We start from the raw sequence: 25,198 nt of genomic DNA on the forward strand, positions 1-25,198 counted from the left end.
TGTATTTGGAGCAGCATGTAGCCCTGTAAGTTTGTTCAATTGGAATAATAAAGTCATATACAAACCAAGATTGCTCTAATAATGATTTTTTCTATACTGACTAAGCTGTAGTCAAAGCAGATCAGACTGGGAAGGAAAGCTTGTCAATGCTAGGCCCTGTGTATGGTCATGGGCCTTAAAATAACATAGCGACTTAATATTATTGTTGGGTTGGGTTTTTTTCAAAGTTGTTTATCTTCTGAGTGACATCGCAGGGGGCAAAGAGTGGGATTAAAGGAATATTCGTACCAGAAAGGATCTGACATTCCCGTGAAAACACATAAATGACTCAAAACAATTAATAGGGTACTGCACCAACATTCAGTGTCATAAGTCCTGTCCCATTCAGTTGCTCAAACCTCCATGTACTCCACATAACATTTCAAGAGAGAGTGGATGCCTGATACATACCCCTTCTACTTCTGGGTCTCAACAGGCAGCACAAGTGTTTTCATAATTCCTAAAGATGGTAACCCCAATAAGCATGCTGTGCTCCACCTGTTCCCACCTTGATCTTTATATTTTTGTTTGACTCTTCCTAATATCTGGGACGAAAATGGAGAAGTGGCTGTCCATCTCTTCCTGTGCCTCCAAAGAGGTGACTAAGCTATTAAATTATAATACCTTTAGACCCTGTAACAGTTATCAGAACAAATGTAGTATGATTTTACTGGGAAAATGGGTTATGTGAAGCAAACCGACAAGAAGTTTACCCTGACCTGTTCCTCATCAAAATCTTGCTTTGAAATGTTTTTAAACACCAGATGCAGCTGGTGACCAAGGTTCAAATAACTGACATTACTAAGATGCAGCCAAGAGTTCAGCAAGCCTCATGGTGACACTTCTGGACAGAGATAAGTCTTTATTTTAAGCATGAAAGCTTGGAACACCACTAATCATATGTAGAAAAATGTCACAATAAAAACCATTAGCAGTCTTGAATCCAGTGGAGAGGAAGTTAGTTCCAGGCGAAATAAGTTAGTTCATGGACTAGGGTTGAATACATTTTCCTTAACTTTTAGAGTGAACTATATAAAGAAGCTGTAATGTAAGATGTCTGATTAGACCTTTGTGCTACACTGACCAAAACTAGCAGCCAATTATTCTACCATGTTTTCTTCCACCAAAGGAGAACAATTATAAGAGCAGTTTTAATGGTTCTTCTTGAAATTAAATGAAGAGAATAGCTAAAATGTCAAGAGTTTATTGCATTTCTAAAAATTCGGACTTCTTTTAAACACCATTTCACATTTTATAGGCTTTAACTTCAGATTTGCACCTGGTCTTAGCCTAGGGGCAGAAATAAAAGGATACAAGTCAAAACACAGAGGCACAAACCTCCAGTATTTAGATAGGACAGCTAACAGCACAGGGAAACTACACATGTTCACAATGTGTTTGGATTACTAAATAAATAGTAAATATTGTATTTGCTCTCCTTTCAGCTTGCTAGACTTGTAAAATTGTGCAGGAATAGAGAAACTGCAGTTTAGCTTCCACTGGTATTTGCATCAAACCAGAAATTACTAAAATACAATATAAATCTGAACAATGAGTCAGATACATTTTTCCTTTTATCTTTTAAAAAAGCTCCACTGTCTCTTAAAAAAGAAAAAACAAACAAAAACCCCACCAAAAACCCCCAAACAACTAAAACCAACCAACCAACCAAAAACAAAACCAAAAAACAAACCACTGAGCCCCCGCCCCCCCAAAAAAACCCCACCCCAAAACCCTGGTTAAAGCTAATTTCCCCTCTGCTTTGCTGTCCTGGTGAGACAGCAGTAAAAAAAGAGCAAAGTTTATATAAAGCAGTTCTAACCACAAATATTAGAATCGTTCTACTAATGAAAACATGATTTTCATATATATCAAAAACATGCTGTAGTTTCAAGAAATACATAAAAACTATTATTAGACAGGATAATAGTATATTACACTATATACTACTTGGTTTGACAATGATTATAGCAAGAGCAAAGGCAGGTTGATATCAGTTAAAATAGTTTTACCTAAAGCTACCCCCTTTTTCTGATATTAATCTCCACTTTTACTAACTCCAAGATTAATTTTATATCATTTCCTTGAATTACAAATACTATAAACAACAGGAACAGCCAAAAATTTTTCTTAGTAATGAGTCAGAAAAAAAACATAGTTAAAACCAAGAAAACTTTCCTAAATATATGTTACAGGGACATAAAAAAAAAGATAAGTTGAATTACAGCTAAGCATCTGTCTTATAGTGTGCAAGTAGTTTGGGATTCTAAACAGATGAAAAAGAAATAAAGCAAATGAAAAAGAAAAAAGGAGGAAAAGAAAGCAAAAGACCTGATAAAGTTTCTGGCTACAATACAGGAGACATATCATTACCATATGATCTAATGTGGGTGTCAGCCTGGATTGTGTTCATTGAGAGAAACCTTATTTTTTAACTGTGCTATGGAATAGAAGCAGGAGGGTTTTCTACCAAGTGACAGTCACTGAGCTGAACTTACCCCCTCCTCCTTTCCACACCTGCAAAGCCTTTTGCCTGGGTTGAATATTTAGTTTAATTACATCTCAGCTTTGAGAGCTCCTGTTGCAAATCCCTGGATTAAAAGGTATGGTTTTCAGTAATTCTCCTGAACTATGCTGCACTAATAAAACTTCAGGCAAGTCTACGGCAAGAACTAGCTGAATTTTAAGAGGAGCAAGGAAAAAATCCTTCTAAATGTTTAGCAATGTTAAGTTTTGTATCCAGCACTTTTGTTTCTTGGGAACACGAGTATGCATTCTCAAGAACTGTGCAGATTTCCTACTGTTTATTTGACTGCTCTGTCTCTTGTTTTGATTTGTATAAGCACTGCTATAGCCCTTTCTTTTTCCTTGCTGTAAACTTTTGCAGCAGTATATTCTCTGTTTGCAATCCAGTGTTTAGAATTGTTGATATAGTGAGTGTAAAAAATGTGTGAGTTCTTACATTTCTGTTTTAAACTGCAATCTGTGATTTCTCTTTCATTTGTGTTTCTTCATATATATTCCAAACATTAATGAATATAGTTTCAATTTCAGAGAAAAAAATACATAGTAGTTAGTTAAACAGGCTCAGTGTATGCCTTTGTAATGTTAGAAAGTGTTATGTTACAGTGTACAAACAAGGGACTTGCATGTAAAGAAGGTTTCTGTGAATGAAATAATAGAAAATTCCTGGAGTTGGAACTCCTGTTAATACAGTTTTAATCTCTTTAAAACTTTCAGCTCCTGTTTTTGCACATCTAGACTTTATTACACAAAATGGGTAAAACATATGATGTAGAGGATTTTTTTTTTTAAAACTGCACATATTGTTTAACTTGTCTTTCGTGGCATTTTGAGAGATATCTGACAGTAGGTGAACTAATATTTAAAACTTAATATTAAGGTAAACTGACAAGAAGACCACCAATACAGTGGTGACGTGAACTGATGAGGCATTTTTCCAGTGGTATTTTAAACTGAAATGTGGCCAAGTCTATGGTATAGTTTCCTCTGTTTGTGGAAAAGTCTTCCTCATTGTAAACACATAATTAAAGCAAATTTAAACAGTTATGTCCTGCAGACATAAATATTGTGTCACAGACCTTTAAGAGCTCAGATTTTTTTCCTCCTCTCTATTTTTTTTGTAAGTGAAATGTAAACATTTCTTACTAGTACAGTTTTGTATATATTTTTTTCTCTAACTGCTTATGTTCATTTACACATGCAAACAATAGCAACAGGTATGTGTCTGCAGTATGAATACATGTACGGAGAAAAATATGCAGACAAATATCTATTCCTAATTCCTGTATCTGCTATTTTCTCTGATCCTTGATATCCTTTGTTGTCCTACAGTTTTCATTTATACACAGCTCTTACTGATTTTATTCTAATTTTGACAGAACAGGGACCAAAGGAAAAGGCCTGCTACAGGGTTTAACTGAGATAGGTGAAATCATCAATATGAATGTGAATGAGAAGCGTGAAGGCACTTCCAGACTGCCTTTGCATTGTTTTGAGTTTTTTAAGGAGTAGTAATTTAACTCCAGGATAAGATCCTGGCTCTTTAAATGAATGGTGCTTCACCAGTGACCCTGAGAGGGGATATCAGCAGTTTTAAATATTTTAAAACATTTTAAAAATATACAAATATGTAAAAAAGAGCTGGGGAAGCTCTTTAGAATGTACTAACTGCCAGTTTCATGCCAGGGTTGGTGTGCAGTATTCCCAATGTTTACTGATGTTAATGTAAATTCTGAAAAATAATTTGTACTGGGATAATGTTTTATTGATCATTTTCACAGGGCAGTTTATTAGGATGAATGGTGATGATTTAGCAAGTTTGTCTTCCTGCTTCATCTTATTAATAAATTGCTTTTTATTTTTTTTTTATTTTACAATAATTCAAACGTAACAATGATTATTTAAAAAATCTTGTTTTAGATTAAACCGCGGTATGAACTCATCACCATGTATTAACACTGCTTTGTTGTGACTTCTTTACTTGTCCCTGTGCGCTCTGCAAGCATCAAGGGGGTGTTCCTGGGGAAGGGACACAGCCCCGATGTTGGTGGGTGGCCAGGGCAGGCAGGAGGGCAGGAGGATGTCCCACACGGGCACACAGCCTGGCCCTGTGACATGGCACGAGTTTGCACAGCACCGACTTGGGCTAACAGGACATGCTCTAGTTGACAGTGGGGTCTGCAAAACCCCTCAGTTCATGCAGTAGGTAATATGTCTGCTTCAGAAACAGAAAATACTTTCAGGTGCAGCTAATAAATGGATTATGCCTCTTAAAGAGGAAACAGAAATGGTGTTTTACTGCACATGAAGTCACTTTGAAGTGTTTGGGACATCTGATGGTGTTAGATACTCCTCTTCTTGTTAGGTAGATTACAGAAATGTAAGCTATGATTTTAAAACACTAGCATATCTCATAAGGTAACCTTATCATTGTCTCAAGACTGAGCCCTGAAGGTTTCTGCAGGATTGCATTATTGGCAACTGTAGGTAAAAATTCATAAAGGAAACTGAACCCAGACACAATATAGACTGTATCTAATTCCAAGCCTGTGGTTTTTATTTATTTAGCTTTCTTTTTTTTTTATACTGACCACACCTGTTAGAGTACCTGGATATAGTATCCTAGCAAGAGAGGCCCCAGCATACCACTCTCGCCTAACATCAGATGCCCAAGTTAGTCACCTACCTGGTAGGTTCCATATGTCAACGTAAAGAGTAAGACCGTCTTCCTCCTCTGTCTCTCTCCCATTTTTTTTATCTTTCCATTAGTCAATATAGAGCTGAGAAATGCTATACCCCGCCCCTAACTGTTAGATAACTTCTGCTAGAAAAAGAAATTAATCCCAGCTAGCGCCCAGACAAGGCATTTCAGAAGTTATTGACCTGAAGAAGCAAGTGGACATTTTTGCTTTCTTTACAAAGAGTAACATCTGTATTCAGGACATTTTAAGAAAAGGCTCCTAAATAAAGGACAAGTTTGTCTTTCTGTCACTTGGATATTGAAGGCACTTTTCTTCATATTTTTTTCGTGAGTCATTTTTAGACCCGTGAAGGTTTGTAAAATATAAGTTTCTTTATACAAAATAAATAGTAAAATAATTTTCAGAAAGTTAGCTGATCTATACAGCCTTGATACAAAACCTGCAAACAGCTGTTTTGTAGTTTCTCCTTAGTGCACAACACAAGTAGCACAATGTACAGCGTGTTTAAATGCATTTAGGCCTAGGTCCTGAGAACACGTATTTAAGCAGTTTTCCTTGTTAATCTCTATGGCAATATATACTTCTGTGAAGTTGTTCCTGAGCATGAAAGTCTGCAGAATGAGGCCCTGAAGTTCCATTAGAAAGTGTGCTGACAATAGCACAAGCATCAATTCAAATGTTTATGCAGTGCAAAGCAAAGGATTTTCAGGGTACACTGTTTATATCATAAAATCCCCAAGCCAAAAATTTGTAAGGAAAGCCAAGAATTTCCAATATAACACAACACTGTATTGCATTTTATTGTACTGTTTAAACTGAGAAAGAAGTATAGCTTGTTTAAACAACTAAAGATCTTCCCCTCTCTCTCCACCCCATCACTAGATCCTACTCTTTCTCAGTCAGTTTTACTAGGCTATAATTTAAAACACACAGGAAGCTTGCATTTAAAAAAAAATACTTCTCAAGACATGAAATACTGCATTACAGTGAGTTTGGGAACCTCAGGTTCATCCCCAGGGGACAAACTCATTGCTATGAAACAAATACTAATGAAATCAAATAGACTGTTACACTAGCAGAAAACAGACACATGGAAAATGTGGCTTATTGTGTTGACTGTCTTGCATAACAAAGTTGACAGTGATGCCTGTTCCTAATAAATATTACTCTAAATATGCAAACAGATGTGTTTACAGTTGCCTTTAAACTGCTTTGTAAAAAAAAAAAAAAGAAGCCTATTGACAAGCAGTTACTGGTGTCCTATCACATAACTGTCCTATCTTCACTATTCAGTTTTCATTTATTGAAAGGAACAGTTATGCAATTGGTGGATATGCTGGACCTCCTTCAGCAGGAACTGTGCAGCTATGGGAAACTGCTACTTTTTTTGTAAATCTCCTACTTTGATTCCTAGGTTGTGCCCGGAGTCTATGAACTAAGCCATGAGGCTGGCTCTTCTCTTCGCCCTACTGCTGCCAGCGTGCTTGGCCAAGCCGTTCCACCAGCAGGGCCTCTTTGACTTTATGCTGGAGGATGAAGGGTCAGCTGATATGCCTCCAACAGATGACCCTGTCATATCTGGATTTGGACCAGTGTGCCCCTTTCGCTGCCAGTGCCATCTTCGCGTGGTGCAGTGCTCTGACCTAGGTAAGCCCAAGAGTATCTTCACAGGCTATGTACTTACATTCTAGCCAGGGGTTTGTAGCTGGGATGGTGAGGTTGCTACACACTGCCACTCCATAACTGGGTTTTTGTCAAAGAAATATCCTACAATTACTGTTAACTAGAATGTACTATATGAAGTAGGCCATAAAGCCCTGACAAGATGGATGTTTGTTGTGACCACAAAGAAATTTTGACTTTTTAATGTACATTTTGTGTGTGTACATTTCATTTGTTCTTTGAAATATCTCAGATTTCTGTAGCAGAGAAAATAACTTTTCAAGGCTATGCCTTCAAATGCGTATTAAATAAATTCAGTGAGGTCCGATGTGGGGATGGAAACATTTTAAAAGGTTCTAAATTGCATGGTCTAAGCTCTAACATCCTTAATAATACTGTCTAGTACCTCAACATAGAAATCATCCCATTTCCATTGGAATATATGAGCATGGAATAACCAGCCCTGAATCATATGTGCTGGAAACAGCTCTTTGGAGGAAAGAGCTTGGAAAGACTCCAAAACAATGAACACATTTTGGAGCTCCTTATTAAATATCTTTCTTAGACATTATTCAAGCTAAAACCATGAGAACCTTTCTCACAAACTTCCCTTAGTCTTTCATGTACAAGGGCTTGTCTGCGCAGTCAGACCACCAGGTTGTGAAGACTTGCCTGGCATCACTGTATTTGACTTTCCCATGCAGAGATCTCAAGTAATGTAGTCGGCTTCAGTGCGACTGCTCTTGGTTTAAGCCAGTATTTTTCAGTCTAAGTCAGTGTGCAGTGCAGAAAATTAAAGTTGGGTTTGCTCACAAGGAAATTAGGCCATTTGTTTGGTGGACAGACAAATAACTTCTCTTATGATTTTATAGAGTTAATTGGTTTTTAAATCTTCTCTTAGCTGTTTAAATATATAGCTGAGTGTTTCTATTTTCCTATATTATAACATCGGCTTTGATAATTGCTGTAAATCATAGCACAAATCCACCAATTAGGACCCAAGTTTCATCGTGATGGGTGTCGTATAATTACAGAAAGGAGAGGGAATCATTAGTTACATCCCTAGAAACTTCTGTGAATTTATTAAAGCGAGCCACATAATTACGCAACAGATATGTTTGGCAAAGGCCCAGTGAACAATGAGAGCCAAGTTGCACAAATGAGCACGGACTAACCTAGCCATGCATTCATAAAGCTTTCACAGTACTGTCTCTGTTGAAAGACTTTTTTTTTTTTTTTTTTTAGCATTTAGGTATCAGAAAGTAGCAAATGTGGGATGGGGAGTGGGGAGGAAGTTGCCTCACATGCTATGAAGGTCGTAGGATTTACTGTTACACTGGCTAATGCTGATGGAATTTAAGTTATTTTGGGAACTCGTCCCCACTCTGCTTCAACTCTGAAGAATGTAAGGAGCTTCCACTTGTTCAAAAAGTAGAGATATTCACATAGGAACCTTTTGTTTCTGTATTTGCCCCCATGTTCATTCAGTTCTTTTTCACACACACATGCTTTCCAAAGGGTTGCATGACAGTCTACTGTCTACAGACGATTCTGGGTTAACAGAGTCTGATACTGACAAGGAGACCCAGAAATACACCAATTAAGGCCCCAGGTCTGTGTTTCCCAGATAATTTCAAGAGGGTATGATAAGAGGTATACTTTGAGCTTGGTTTAAACCCACATGCTGCAGATACTGCAACAAAGAGACTCTGATTTTGGAGCAGCTGTGCTGATAACATCCAGCCTCTGGGCACGAAGGAAGAGACATCTCCCTGGGCTTAAAATACGCAGCCCTGAAAAATAGGTAGTATTTCCCTGGCAGAGCTCAAGGAAGAAATAATCATTCAGAGTTTCCCAGCCTTCAGTCTCATCCATCCTTGTCACATGTGGCTAGGACAGCCCCTGATGGGTCGTGGCCCAAGTGGCTCACCAGGGCAGAAGTCGAATGGCTGCCCCTGTGAGCAGGGACAGGACAGTTGTGTCCTGCCAGCTCGCAGGCAAGTCTGTCCTCCATTCTCCTGTGGCCTTGAATCCATTTCTGTGTGAGACTCAGACAAGGTCAGATTTACCTGCTGACTTGAGGAAAGCCAGGAGCTGGCCCCAACTGCTCAGAATTTTGTTGCAAACTGAGGACGTCCTGCCAGGACAACCTAGTATGCTCCTGGAGGGAACTGGGGCTGTTTAGCCTGGAGAAAAGGAGGCTGAGGGGAGACTTTATCGGTCTCTACAACTACCTGAAAGGAGGTTGTAGCATGGAGGGTGTTGATGTCTTCTCACAAGTAACAAGCAGTAGGGTGAGAGGAAATGGCCTCAAGTTGTGCCAGGGAGGGTGTAGATTGGATACCAGAAAAAACTTCTTCATGGAAAGGGTTGTCAGGCATTGGAACAGGTTGCCCAGAAAAGTGGTGGAGTCACCATCCCTGAAGGTATTTAAAAGACTCATAGATGAGGTTCTTAGGGACATGGTTTAGTGCTAGTGTTAGGTTAATAGTTGGACTTAATAACCTTAAAGGTCTTTTCCAACCAAAATGATTCTATGAAGGGTGCTTGGGGCGCAGTGATCAAGAAGACAATGTGCAGGTGGGAGCCATGAAATCGGCGATGACTGTTCCAGCTCCCTGCAAACCATCGCTCCTGGCCTGCCTCTCCCCTCAGCTCTGTGCATTTCTGACCTGACCAAATTAGCTGCCTCTCTCCCCCAAAATTATCAAATGTAGTCATCTAGTCCCATGGGCACTAATTGACAAAAAAACTGCAGGCAATAACAAGACTCATCCCAGGGATATATTAAAAGCTTACTAAATTAAGACCCACAAAGAAAAGTTGAGATCTGGATCAGGATTCTTTCTTCCACTCACCCTCTGGTGTGAAAGGAGGTCTCTTTGCAGCCATGAGCCCCTGGGTGCAGAGAGCATGTCAGGGTAAGTCAGCTGGGGGACCATAATTTGGGCTACCTATGGAGAGGTATCCTCTTCCTCAGGATGCTCCTTTTTGTGCCCAAAGGGACATTTGCTATTTCTAAACTCTTGCTTCATAAGGAAAAGGACAACTGTCTGATGGTGAATAAACCACAGAACTGTCACATCCAGGGTCCAGAGATCAGGTTTGCCCTTTGTCTCATGAACACTGAATGGGAATAATAAAAAAAAAATCCAAATTCAAGAAAAACAGTGAAAAAAATGCCCCGTAGTCCAATTACACTCTTGTCAGCTGAATTTTTGCATTCCTGTAGTTTTAAGCTTCAGTCACATCTTCCTAAGCACATACCTCTGAATTAATTTATTTTGCCTCCAAGCCAAAGGCTGAGTTAGCAGGAAGGAGAACTCTGTCTTCTCACACCCTGAAGAAGAATTCTCTCTGAGCTGTGGTTACTGACAGATCAAGAGCAGAACCCCACATGCTCAGCTTATATGAGATATATTACCTTTGTGCAACAGGCTCAAGGATCTCACCAAGGAAGGCCACTGCAGTATCTTTTAAAGTGCTGCATTTTCTCAATCTGCCTCCTGTTGCTAAAAGGGAACCGCAGGTTCACTTTTTAATCGTGCCTCAGTATAAGGCGTTACTATGCTATAGCCAGACTTTCCATAGAAATCACAAACATCTTCCTAGTTAGCACACACTACAGGTGGGCAGTAGCTGATACAACTGGTCAGAGGCAGCTCTTCCTGTTTTAAAATAATAAATACAGAGAAGATGAGTAGTCAGTTGGCCAGGCAAATATGCCTCGTTAAAAGCCCTAGCAAGGAGTAACCATTCCATTTAAAGTCTCATCCTCCCAAAGGGAGTCTCAAGAGCAGGTTCCTCCTAGAACACCCTGGAAGGCAGGAAGATGCATGTGTGATTATTCGACCCTGCAGCGGATGCAGAATGCTCTATATGTGCATTTGTAAGTGGTGGTCAGAGCTTTATTTCACCTTCAGATAAGTCTGGCAGCCCCTTACAAAGTGAGAAGTGCCTATATTCTTTAGGATGCAATGAGATCACCTTCCTTGGAGACTTCACGGGACGTAGGACGCTCCCTTCAGGCCTGTTGCCCCCATGGAGGATTTGTGGTCTCCAAAAGGTGTGCAAGAGATGGATGTCAGTAATCAAAATCCAAGCAGTAACACAGCTTAAGCTGAAGTTTTCTCACAGCTCAGAAATGCAGGGTTTCTCCAGCCATAAAGTAAAGAAGGATACATCAAATCTTAGCATGGGTGTTGGAGTGTGGGTTTGAAAAGCACTTCGAGACCAGTGGGAGAAAATCACACAGATATGTAAACCATTATTCCAGAGATCTGGTAACATGAGGCAGTTTATCTGAACATGTACAGTGTCTGAACTGTATTAACTGATGGCTCTTCAACAGCTGAACCATGGTAAAGTGACAACAGCTAATTTATTTTTTGACAAAAGATGATTTACCTCCTTGTATAAAATTTTCCATAAACATCTGAACACCCATTTTCTGGTCATGACTTCATTTAGGAACCTCATCTCTCATTATAAAGGAAATTATCTCCTTTGGGATATAAATTGGTGTGAACTTCTACTGTCAACATAAAATCTTTTTAAGGAAAAATAATACATACCTCATTGCTGATCATTTTCAGTCATTTTATGAGTTCAAGAAATCAGATAGGATTAATTAGTATTGTATACTTAGCTTTAGAATCCCTGCCATAATTTAAATTTTCTACCAGCCTTTCAAAACCATAATTTTTAAAGCTAAATGTTTCGCTCAAAATCTTGCAGATTTCTAAAGATGAATTAAGAGAAAGCACAGGTCCATAAGTGGCCAGACATTAAGAAATATAATTTTTAAATAAAAGCTTTTGTTAATTTGCATTCTAGTTCCTGAGCCTTTAAAACAAGTGCCTTTGTTGACAACATTTTTTAGCCAAACATAACTATGGCAGTCAAACACAAATCACTGGGATTTCCACATGCCAGCTGGGTCAATTGTAATACTCTAATATGTTGGAAATGAGACTGGTGGACCTATATGAAGGATTACAGGTATTATCTGTAATATAGGAATGATCTCAGGTGATGTTAGCTATCTGCGATTCATCTAGGCTCCTTTCATAGCCATGGGGACAGTTAGGCAGCTGCCCAATTGGGCTTTTCATCCTGTCTAAGTTGGATGTCAGTGCCAGAAATGATAAATCACTCTTGCAGAATTAAACTGCCAACACAGGGCCTCAATGACCACTTGAGGCTATACAACTTGCTTTCAGACTAATAAAGTTATGTGTGATATAATTAAAGCATGGAAAAAATAAACTCGGGTTACCAGCATTATTTTGTAATAAATTTACCATGAATTATTAAAATTTTTTTATACAGTCTTCTTAGATACAATTTTTTGGGATGCCTTGGATGCACGAATTAAAGCCCTGTACTCAGCACAGCCTGAAAAATTAAGTCAATAAACCAATAATTAGTAAATACTCTTAAAAAGTTGTCAAGACAAAAAATATATCGACCTGGATATAGACTGCTTTATATTAACAAAATGCCATTAGCTTTTGCCAGTGTAACAGTGAAAGACAGGCCTTGTTACATTGCAACCTGAATTGCTGATGTTCCGGTTGATAAACATGATTCTAGGTGAAAATTAATCTATTGTAAATACATCCCTTATTTATTAGCTGCTTACTCCAAGGTGACAGTTACCAACTCTGTGTGTTTTCATTTTTTTATTTTCATTTTTTTTTAGATTTGTTTACTTTCTTAAAGCTAGGCAATGCCATTTATGAAAGCCTAGTGGCAGGAGTGGAAATCCTGGCTGCCAAGTCCAAGTGATACAAGAAATGACTGTTCTGTTTTGCACTGTAACAAGGGTTAATTTCTAAAATTTCCCAATGCACAAAGAAATAGCTAATAGATAGCTAGTAAAATGTGAGTCAGTTATTATAAGCCATGGAAAGTGATTGCAGTGCTTAAAACATACTAAATCACTGGTGACACCTACTAGTGTTATAAACATCTATAGTATGTGTATTATGTTCTTAACAGTTTTATAGAGTGTATTATTTGGTAAGACATGTAACTATTTAAAAACTATCTGTGTTTTCACAACATAAAGTCTGTGCTATTCAACAGTGAAAGGTTCGCAGCCAAGCCTTAGAAAGAGTTGAAGAGTTCAAAGGCTCCTTCCCGATGGTCACTGAAAACCCTCTGCCAACAGGGAAGAGGCCTAGAAATTTGGGTCCTATGTGAAGCCACTAATGATAACAACAAGGAACTGCCAATACTAGCCTCCAGCTACTCAGGAAAACTGTGCTTTCAGAGTCCAGTTACCATGGTATTTAGAAAAGATTTTCGTTTCAAACAGATTCTCAAAACATCTCTCTCTAACACAGACTTGACAGTGTCCTCTCCTTCTCAGCTTTAGACTCACTGGTCTGCATTTTACTTTACCCACGTCCTGGACCTGATTAAAAGGAAGTGGTACAAAAGAAGATAATCAGGTCACGGGAAAAAAAACAGTATTTTTTTCTGGATAAAATTTTATCTTTTCCTTCAAAATACATTGAATTTTTTTAACTTCTTTCTCCTGCTTCACATGCTTTCCTTGACAAACAATATTGACAAATACTGGAATTCTTGGTCTCTTTAGCTGTATTATATTTAAGAGGTCATTCATGCAGAGCATTGTTGTCCTACTATGTCCCTTATGAAAGCAAAATAAATAAACGAAATAGAACTTGCTTATTGACTTCTCTGCACGTAAAGAGATGGAAATGATGAACATAGACACAAAGAGATCTTAAGACCAAGGACCATGCCTGCACAGGGTTTTTTGGGAGTTGGAGGTGGCTGAGTTGTAGTTTTCAACTTATGGCACCAATTATGGGACTTGAACAGCTCTGTACAAATGACCTTGTTGTTAGAAGGGTTACATTTGCTATATAGGCAACTCTATTGAATACTTCTTAGGCAGTCAATAGGGAATGAAAAAGGTGAAAAGCAGTACTTAAAGAATTTTTGTGCTCTCTGTGTGCATGCTCTCACTTGAGAGGGCACCCAGGATAGCATCCCATACCACATTTGTGTTTGTTTCCTGGGATTTATTTGGAGAGTTTTGAGTTGCTACAAAAATCTGTTAAGGAGAAGATGCTTGCAGTTTTGATTTCAATAAGAAAAGGAATGCAATAAATACTAATCTTTTAAAAAGAAACCTTTTCTGTAACCTAATTTTGTGGCAACTTTAGAGAAATATAGGCAAAAGGAAAAAATGACACGTTATTTATAGAAATGTTAAAGCATTTAAAACTTGCAAGTGTAAATAAGGCTACAGTCTGGTACTATAATACATCATCAACACAAAATAAATGTGTTATATGTTGTCCCAGAACCAATTTCTGCCTGCACCTCCTGCACCATCTAAAGTGTGAAAGTCTAGGATGACCTCAGTTTGTATTCTGGAGTGCATTTTCTCCCTTCCACTGCTCCAGTGTGGGCCTCAGAAACTAAACAGGCTCACAATGTATTTATTTTTTAGGGTGACATGGAGGAAGAGTGTTTGTAGTGATGCAATAGCCAAACCTTTTGCTGAATAACTACCTAAGAGGTGTAGGAGCAAAGACATAAGTGAGTTAGTCAAACAGGACTATAAAACTATATTATCATTCAGCTCTGATGTAATTTCTTTCCATAAGTTCAATTAGATCTTCAGCTTTGATTTCCAGACCTTCAAACTGGGATGCTTGTACTAATTCTTTCCCACTGGGAAGTAAGAATGGAAATGGAAAGGCAAAAGGTGCTAATAAAGTTTGTATAGTAGCAGCAGCCCAGAAAGCAACAACAGAAAAGGCAGATACTAGATAATGAGCATATTCTAGGATAAAAATGAAAAAGGAGAAAGTCAGTGGAAGAAGACCAGGAAGATAGACACGATAGGAATGTTTTGAAGAAAATAAGGGACAGTATGAACATAGAAAGGAAAATCTTGCTTTTTCAAGGGAAGCAATAACAGAAATGTTTAGAAAAGGAGATGTACAGAAAGTTTCAGATACAAGAGGAACTTAAAATAATAACCGAATGGAAATCTCACTATTTTCAGGGTTAGGAGGCAAAATTTATTTATTGTCTTGTTCCATGGCAGAGAGTTTACATCCTCTGGACTGTAGAAGATGACTTCTACAGTGATAGCTGAGCTGGGGAAGGTCTATCACTAAATAACTAACAAAATAAAAGAGTAAAATGCTCAAAATATCGAGGAGTTACAAGGATATCCAACATCATCTAGTAGAAAGAGGAAACTAGCAGGTCTCCAGATTCCCTGATTGAGTCAGAAAATTCTCTCTCAACATTTATTTAAATGTTATTCACTGTGTCCAGACAGAGTCACAGTGTCTCCTTCCATTGTTTTCATGTGTGGAATTAGGTTGAAAACAACCCTACAACATTTATTAAAAATGGCCAAGTTATGTTTGCAAGTACCCAAAATAACCAGGAACGTGTCTCTGCCCCTAGGTCATAATAAAACTAGGGCTGTGCAATGACCATGTGGTCAGAACAGGAAGGGGTAGGTTTACTTGAAAACAGAGAAGATATCTCCCCCTACCCCCCGCCCCAAATAACTCTTTATGGCTATTCCATTATGTTAGTGCTAATTCTGGTAAATCCCAAAGTACAGATTGAGGGAGCTAGCCTTAAATTAGTGTCTGTTACCTGCTCCTTAAAACTGCAAATTGGGCAAACATCAAATTATGTTACTCAAAAGGGTAATTCAAAATGTAATTTGTTAAATAATGCTCACTTTTATGAGTTACTGAAATGCTCTCTTCTGACTACTGTAAATACTCGTAAGAAATAGATGTTTCACTTTAATGCATGAGTACTCATAACTGGTAAATCTGCATTGCATTCACTTTGACTAAAGCCATTATGCACATGGTGCTGGCAGATTGCATGAATCACACAGGACAGTTGCTGTCCTCTGATGGGATGTTTTATGTCTGTAACCATGACAGTGGGAAATGTAAAGCTGGCAATTCTAGGAGTTCAGAGAACTCATGTTTGATTTTTTTTACTGAACGTCTTAATCCCTGAAGTCTCATGATTATTTCAGAATATTCTTCTGCTTTTTGAAAATATTTCTGTGCTTACTGAGAAGGCATATACCTTCCAGACCTTTGAAATTAAAAGTCAGTTAGAAAGAACACAGAAAAGGAAGTTGCTTGATTTTTAGTTTCAAGAATATATCATTACTCTTAGGTATTAGCTATTGGAGCCAGGAGGCTGAATCTATCTGTACCAAAAATGTGACTAGCACTGAAAAATAATTCATAACATCTGTAGCATGCAACATCCGTTATGCTTTGAAATATGCGTTCGTGACACAGAGTGGGTGGAAATGGAAAAGAGCAGTTACAACAATGCACTAATTTGTAAACCTTTGCTGGGGCCTTTATAAATCTTAGTACTATGATAATGGAAATTATGCATTTGATCATAATGTGTGAATTTGTTTCTGTTTTTCTGTGTTCTTCACTCTGTTCTGGGAAGCAATGTTGTAAATATTTGGGAAAAAACCCAGTGTAGTAACATGTCAGTATGTCTGACTTTGTGAGATGCCACCTCAGCAGGGGATGGAGTTCAGTTTCCTGTTTTTTCCTATGAGAAGGGTCAGAGTTATATAAAAATAATAACGTGTGATAAAAATAAGTCCAAAATGGATCTTAATGCAACATGACTCTTACAGACTGTTGAGCAGAAAACAAGTCTGAAAAATGGCTGAGAATAACCTTTAAAAATGTATTTTAGTAGTCTTATGCATTCCAATGGACACTGGTTTTTTATATATCTTAGAAAAATAATTTGAGATAGTTTTCTAATTTTTCAGGCTTTCGCAATTTTTTCTTTTTAATTATTACTGCTGATTTTCTAGCAAGTGAGAAGGTGGAGAACGAACTTTTACTTCAAAAGTGTTAGAAAGAGGCTGTAGATACTTCTCTGTAAAGAACGACAATTGTTTATTATTTTATGGATGTAGGACACAAATAATGAAATTACTTCTATTTGCAAATCCTGCACAATAGAGAACAACTTTGCAGTAAACACTGAAGAACATAGCCTGGGAAAGCACCAGTGAACTTTTCTAAGTGAAAGCAGTCAAGGCTGCCTCAAGCAACTTGCCATCCTTCCAGAAAGCACTCCTTGAGTCCTGTTATTTTCCATGACTAAGTATCCTGACCCTGTAAGCTTACCATTCACCTCATCTGTTCCAGAGTCCACTCAGGGCATCACTAAGGGCATTCACCCCCGGGAGGGTTGCTGCCTGTCAGTGGGATGCAGCAGAGCTGGACCTGGAGCAGAAGAGAGCAGGCAGCTGCTGGAGAGGCTGCCTCCACCGGGAGAGCAGCCGCTGATGATCACGGTTGGGAATTACATGTAGTTCAGCCCAAATTCCTCAGCTGGCAGCAGCTGTTTGTGGAAACTCGAGGAGTCTTGAAAAGAGCCCCATTTTATGGCCCCTGTGATAATAATCGTGAGTGTTGCAATGTAATAACATGTGTAGCTGAGCTACAGCGTTCCGATGTCTCTCTCTGCCTTTGGCCCCTTTCCTCCAGCTGAGGAAGGGAAGGTTTATTCAGAGCAATAAGCCCCATCCCTGCTTGTTGTAAAATGGATAGGTGGAGGGAAAAAAAGCCAAAATACCCTAAACAAACAAGCAAAAAAATCAAACCACAAGCTCTGTTCCATTGTAAACATTATTTATAATTGGCACTGTTTGCATATTTGTTATTTTTATTACGCGGTCTCAGTGTTGCAAGGATGCGATTCTCAAGGAAGTGTCCTCATCTCTGGGCTACAAACTCAGACTTCCATTTGCTTAGTCTCCCTCGCTGGCCCCATAAATCTCACATTCCTTTTCTGCATAGTCGTATGGCTTCAGCAGAAACATGACTCTATGCCAAGCTGCAGACTAACTTGTGGCTCTCACTTCTGAGAAACTGGAGCAGCGGACCAAAACCCCTTCATAGCGAGGAGGGTTCAAAAGCCACCCTTCTCCTTTTGTGGGTTAAACAACTCCACGGCAGCTTGATCACAGCTCTGGGAGCTGAGCAGGTTACTCCCTCAGCTGCAAAAGTAATAAAGCCTGTCTTGTATACCAAATACCCTAACGTCCCTCAGTCCTCACACTCCTCCCAAATCCTTTCTACATCTCCTACACCTGTTTGGCTGACTAAATGGCAGCATGTGCTTGTTGGGCTGGTGCAGTGCTGCAGAGGAGATGGCTAGCCACTGATTGCTGCTCCCTCAGGGATTGGAAAAGGGCTGAATTATACCAGCCTTGGCTCTTCTCTGCCTAATTTCTGGTCTCATAAAATCTCCAGACCCAGCAGCCTTCTGTCTTCTCCAGGAGGTGAGGCAATCACAGCTAAACAGTCAGACACTGTAATTTGCTTAAGAAATTATGAGAAAAAACATAGATAGGATCCCATAGAGGCAAGCATGATTTCTGCAAAGTTGCCACCTTCTCCATCTTGCCACTGAGGGATTCCTGGTCCTGTTAACCTCTCCCCACCAAACATCTTCTAGGTGATCAAAGATGAAACTTTCAGAGCTTCCAAAAGTGAGTGTAGGCCCTTGCTGTCTGCATGAAAGAAATCTGTTGATGATCCAGCTCTTCTGGATTTTAATGCATTTTGATTGTGTTTGTTATTCTAAAAATCTGTGGTGTAGTGACTTGTATAGGAAAAAGTTAGGAAAACTTCTGCAAGGGATAATAAAACTTCAGCTGATCCTGAGTAACAGAAGGAAATATTTTAAGCTTACTTACATGCTTTTTTCCCCCTATTTTGTAGTTCTATGGCATATTTTGTTCTTTTTGTGTTTTCATATGCACGTATTTTTACACACATGCATGTACACTGGTGGGAATAGATGAGTGCTACAGGCTGATAATGTAGAACAGAAGAAAATTTCTACTTATAGAAATCTACAAAGAATAATACAGATCCGACCTGTGCTGCAGGAACTGATGGCTATTCAGCTTCTATAAGAAAGTCGTGATTTCTCCCAAAGAAATATTTTAGTGCAAATTGAAATTGTCTTTATGACTAAGGATACGTGAACTGGTTTAATAAATCCCTTCTATTTCCAGACTCTTTAGGCTCTTAATTTCAGTGTAAACAAATATTTTGGAAGGGTGAAGCTATACTATTTCTACTTACTTGTGAATAAGTAGAATTTTTTAAAATGTATTTACCAACTTAAATAACAACTGCCTTAATTTTATTTGACCAAAATAAAGATGTGTATTTTCAATTTAACACACAATGGGAAAGGCAGAAGAATCTAAATCTTTAATCAGTTATAAGTTAATTTTAGGAATGAGAGGCCTGAAATATTTCCGGGAAACTGAATGCCAAACTCTGTAGCACTGACTATTCACATAAAAAGACTGTTTTGAGAGATTTTCGTATGGCTTTTTAAGAGGCAAGCTTTAAGGTATAAAAAATATCGCAGCCAAGAGCTGGAAAACTTGTGTAAACTGTTCTTAAAATGATTGAGAGGTGACTCAGTTAACATTTTCCAACACCAGTTTCCCTCTCAGTTGGTGTTGCATGAACTTCACTGAAAGGCATCTTTAGGGAGACATGCAGTCATACTGTACAACATGGCTTCAGAACTATGTGGGCATCACTTGAGTTTCTCAGAAATGCATGGTAAGGACAGCCCACAGTTCCCTTCTAAACTTCTCGGTCTCCCAGACAGAGGAATTAAAAAATCCTCCTGGGAAATGGTAATTCTATCCCAAGAGTCATTTCAGCTTCTAATGAGATTATAATTTTCTTGATTCAGTTCAAATTCTGTCATGCTGTCATGTTAGTGCAGGCTCCTCCATTCAACTGAACTGGCTGTCTATTGACCTGTCCTAACCACAAAGGTTTGCAAGTTTGCTCTGCAGGCAGGGAATCTCCAGCATAGGGACTAGTTTGCACTACACCAGTGCTCCTCCTACATGTATCTGTCTGGAGATACACCTACATATATAGAGACCTGGACCTGCAAGCTGAAGCACAGCTCTTGAAGCCAATGTAGATGTGGCAAGTGGTGAAACACTTGGATCCATTCCACACCTCAAGCTCAGTTTAGTCCTGGATTATTTAGCTGCTGATTTTACAAGGCAGTATCCAGATCCACCCATTCATAAAATCTTCCTCCACTGGGGAGCTCCAGTTGATGTAGCTTTCAGCTGGAGGATGTACTAAACTTCTTAATGATAATGCAACGTCTCTCCAGAATCAGGGGTGCATCCTCTATGCTTTGCTCTTCAAAACTCGGGCGAGACAAGAAAAAAAAAAAAAAGATTTCTATAGTTGCTTTCTGAAACATTTTTTTTTTTTAAATAAGCTTCAGGAAATGCATAACAGAAAATACATGGGATAGGAAAGAAAACAAGTTTAAAACTTGAAGGGATGGCACTTATATTCTTTGCACGCAAAGCTAATTATTGTATTGTACATCCTTCCAGTTTCTAGTACAACACAGGAAGGTTTTATAAATCACTTATCACAAATGGATATCTCATTATAAATTTGTCTTATTGTTAAAATATAGAACCTTTAAATTTTAATTTAATCACTGATAAACTGTCAGTTCTATCTTATTCAGGGATAGCACTTGAACTTTTAGAAGCTGACATGTGTAGCTTGAAAAGTACATTTGGCAATGTAGTTTGAAGTTTAGTTGCTGGCAAATTATCCCTTCTGTGGCAATCCAAGTGTTCTTACAAAGTATGATCCAAGGGCATCACATAAAGGACAGCTGTATAGCTCTCATGTGCCCTAGTTTCTGCAATAAGCACTTATTATACAGTCTACTAATATAAATATAGTGACAACCAGAACAGAGTAACATTACTTTAAATACAAATAATTAAGCCTTTTTTGTGTTTGTATGTGAAAAATGCTATAAAAGCTGCTAGACTGTAAGAACTTCTTATAACAAAATTAGGATCTTGAAAAAGAAGTGCTTTTTGGGAAAGAATTTTTAGCTGCTGACATCATTCCTGTCCACCGAGGACAGAAACTGTCCAAAGACAACCAACATACAAATTATACGGTATCACATTTTTATATATTTGGAACTCTAGTCCTACATTTCTTAAAGTAATGAGGGTTTTGCAACTACCTTCAGTAAAAATGAAGTCCAATCCCAAATGAGAAAAGGTTATTTTAGTAATATGAAGAATCTTAATTTGTATCATATTCATGCACTGAATATCAGTAAGGTAAACAGGATGAGATGTGAGCTTTGCCTTTTGTCACTTTATGTACAGTAGAGGCTTTTATCAATTCATCCCAGGTTATGCTTTTAAAAAATTTTGAATGCTGATGTGATTTATACTCAGCCAGGTTAATCTATACTGTACTCAGTTTTAAAAAATATCAGATGCAAATATTTTAATATTTTTCTAGCTAATGTTAGAAAACTTATGAATGGGAAAATAAATTTGAAATAGTGGCAAGGATGGGGTTTTTTTAAATTCAGGAACCAAACTTTTGTAATCTTGGGACATGAGAATATGGTCCATACAGACTAATATTTTTGATTTAAAAATAAGATTAAAAGGAGCAAACACTTTTCAAAAGTTTAGGTCTCCTGCACCAATATATAGATAGCTAAAAAAGCAACAATTCTTCTTTCCAGAATTAGCTAAGCACTGAACAGTAGTAACAGGTACCAGTGGTATCTGTGAGATGCTCAACACTTTGGAAGATTCAGAACAGGCACCTAAAGATGAATTGGAGGCCTCAGCTTCATGCAGGTATTTTTCGGAATATGGCCAAATCTATAATGAATTCTTAGTGCTTCACTAATTGTAGTAAAAAGCTCCTGTACACATCACTGTGGCCTCTCTAGAGTTTATGGTAAAGTTTTAAAGTAATAGCTATAGAATAATGCTCTTTATGTAGGTTAAAAGTGTTAAATATAGTACTAAACATATACTTCTTTTCAAGGTTTGCCATAATCCTTCCAAATAAGAGTCAACCATACCTATGTTACTCTACATACATATATATATATATATATGTGTATATTCTGAAAAGGATGGAAAGAGATGGGATTTTGCTTAGCATTGGATTTTGACAAAGAAACCTACATTTCAGTTGTGAAAACACTTACATTTGTGATGAACATAAACATCACAGAATCAAGGAATTATTGAGTTTGGAAGTCACCTCTTGAGATTGACTAGTTCACCTCCCTGCTAAAGAAAGATCAGTGAGATCAGGTTGCTTAGGGTTGTGTACAGTCAACTTTTGAGTATCTCCAAGGACAGAGACTCCACAACCTTTGTGGGAAAGGCATATCTCATTTCTGGGCAAGCATATTGCGCTGTGTTTGCAGTGCCATCCTTGAGGTTAAAACATATAGGTTTAAAAAAAAAATACATATAGACATATTAGGTATATGTCTTTAATTTGAGAACACCATCTAGTCCATCATCGTACTGGGAAGACACTGGTGATACTTGCAGAGAGATCTTTCCCAGGAGAGTTTAAATATAGCTTCAGAAAAAATTGTTAAAAACTTTACTGGTAAAAAGATGCTTTATCCAGAGAGGTCCACTCCTATTAGATGCCCATATAGAGACTTTAGTAGTGTCTATACATTTTTCCTACCAACCATTCATTTAGGATTTCACATTCTGTTAAAAAAAAAAAAAAAAAAATAAAGACAACTAGTTAGGAAAGAACATTTTAATTTTGTGGTAAATCAGAATGACTATAAAAGATTTGCTCTATTCCAAGTCACAGCATGAAAGGAAAGCTGGGTAAGGCAAGTGTTATTTAACACTAAATAATTTCATTTCCATGACTTCATCGGACTTACATATCAGCCATTCAGAAAATAGTCCCAAAGAGAGTCTTTAATTTAAACTGTCTGATGTTTTTTTGGCAGTTGAAGTGAAACCAAGAGATTTGTTCTCCAGAAAGCTTGGACATCGTTTCAGATGAAAGAAAAGGGGGGAGGTGGATTAGTCTTTTTTTAAGGTGGACTTTACTGTAGGTTAGTCAGTTACTGTCAAACAAAGTATTTTTTTCTGGAAATGATTAGAATTAAGCATCGTACTTCTTTCAAAAAAGCCGACTACCTTTTAAATAGCAGGAAACATTCTCTGTCCACAAAAGCTAACACACAGTGAAATGAATAAATACCATACCTCTTTCTGAAAGCAATTTTTATTCTCACAGTTCAGTGGAATTAAACATATTAGAAATAATTTTCCCAAGCTCAATCCTTTGCTTCAAGCTATAACTCAGACATATTCTCAGAAAAGGGCAGAATGAAAATAGGAATAAATAAATTTTGATTTGACATAGCAAAATAAAACTCCCTTTGACTGGCTGGAGACAGAAATAAGTCAGATAAGTCTTCATAAGCTTCTTCAGGAAATTAATTTTAGAAATGGTGTTTACTGAAAGGTAAATGCTGCTAAGAGAAATAGTGACCCTCATTTAAAGTTTCTTTCCAAGTCAATTGTTTATTCTTTTCACTGTCCCTAGGTCTGGAAAAAGTGCCAAGAGACCTTCCTCCTGACACAACTTTGCTGGACTTACAGAACAACAAGATCACTGAAATTAAAGAAGGAGATTTCAAGAACTTGAAGAATCTTCATGTAAGTGTATAAATGAACTAGTGCTTGCCAGAAAAAAAATGAGGAGAAAACGTGGTTTTGGCCTGGTACTCAGGTTTTTAAAGAAAACTGATTAAATACTCTGTGATCTTTCTCCACCAGCCCAGCCTATTTATTTCCTTTCCCATTCCTCTCCTCTCTCTTCTCATACTGCAGAAGTTTCTTGTCTCTTTTCAGCTCTTCATACCTGTCTCCTGTCATTCAGTCTCCTGATCTCAGTCATAACTTCTCTCATCTGTTTATTTATGTTTTCAGTCCCTTTGGTATAGTGACTTTCTATTTAAGAAGCAGATCCATCTCAAACCTGCCACCTCACTCAATTATTACTGTATTCCTTCTCTTCCCACCTCTGAGCTCATGGAGATTTGTATATGCCATGGTTGTCAGCAGTTTTTCTGTAATAATTTTAGTTCAAGTATCATTTCAAATAATCCTTCTTCCCCCTACACTACAATGAAACTGTGTTTTTGCAATAACCTTCTCGTAGCAAAACTCCATCCTCACCCTCCTTTACCTGCCAGTTTCTTTCTACACCGCTATTTTCCTTTTTACTGAAATATTTTCCTTCCCTGGTTTCTGTGACTAGGCCTTTTTTTCCAGTTCACCTCTTCTTTTCCAACTTTCCATCAGACAACTACCTTCCTCTGCTTCCAAAATATGTTTCTCTGTCTGTGGTCCTCCTCCCTTATTTCTATACTTTTTATCAACATCTTAAAATTCACACCTCATAGTCTTGCCTGAATTTTGTTGAAATATCTCCTTCTTTCCAGATCAGAAAAAGGCTATTACTTCTCTGCCTTTGAAAGTAATACGCCAACACAGACATATTTTTGAAAATATTTTTCTAGCCTTTCACCAACTCAATTTATTCTGTGTATTATTCCATTTGATCCTTTTTGATTGTAACCGATATAAACTACTTGGCTTTGCTTTCCTGGCTCTTCACAGCCTTGTTCTATTATCCCGTCCTGTCCTGTCCTGTCCTGTTCTGTTCTGTTCTGTTCTGTTTGTATTCGTATTCGTATTCTGTTCTATTGTTTTCATTCACAACTAAGAAGCCAACTCCTACTTTTTATCCGTTCATGATGGCAATGCCATCACCCAAATAGGCACTGTTTCAGTCAAGAATCTGCATTCAGCCACTCATACTTGGAAAATAAAATCCTATAGATATTGATCTCCTTAATTACTTCCAAATTCCCTCTTAAGTTTGTTTTAATGCAACATCAAGAAGAAAAGTTTTAAAAAATGTATAGGAGTAGACACAATGCCAGTCTGTCCATAGTGGAGGGAGCTGCATGAGTAAATCATAATGAGGTTCATGTCATCTAATTTTAGCATAGCTGTCTGTACTTGAGCTAGTTACATAGATAACCTCTACAATCAACAAAGTAGGTGCTTCTACATCACATTTCATCTGACTTGGTTTTAGAATGAGATGACTTGTGGCCTAGAATTTTTTTAATTCCTCTATTTGGCTACCAAAAATATTTGACACCTTAGTTCCTGTCCACTTGTTTCGGTTTTCTTCTACCTTGGAGAGAAGTCCCACGTTTTCAGTGAAGATTGTCTGTAAGGTGCTAAAAAAGAGAAAATTCTTGTCAGTAAAATTAATCTTCTTCAT

At 37.8% G+C, this 25,198-nt stretch overlaps 1 protein-coding gene across 1 annotated transcript in view; it reads left to right on the forward strand.

Moving 5' to 3' along the window:
- Positions 1-2,459: 2,459 nt before the first annotated feature.
- DCN (decorin) overlaps positions 2,460-25,198 on the forward strand; it is a 39,572-nt gene continuing 16,833 nt past the window's right edge. Inside the window, exons 1-3 of the mRNA XM_065646712.1 lie at positions 2,460-2,642; positions 6,679-6,911; positions 23,444-23,556. Of these exons, the coding sequence (XP_065502784.1) occupies positions 6,707-6,911; positions 23,444-23,556 (318 nt within the window). The 5' untranslated portion in view covers positions 2,460-2,642; positions 6,679-6,706. The remainder of the gene's footprint in view (positions 2,643-6,678; positions 6,912-23,443; positions 23,557-25,198) is intronic.

This window comes from Caloenas nicobarica, chromosome 1, assembly GCF_036013445.1.
Source record: "Caloenas nicobarica isolate bCalNic1 chromosome 1, bCalNic1.hap1, whole genome shotgun sequence".
Classification (NCBI taxonomy): Eukaryota; Metazoa; Chordata; class Aves; order Columbiformes; family Columbidae; genus Caloenas; species Caloenas nicobarica.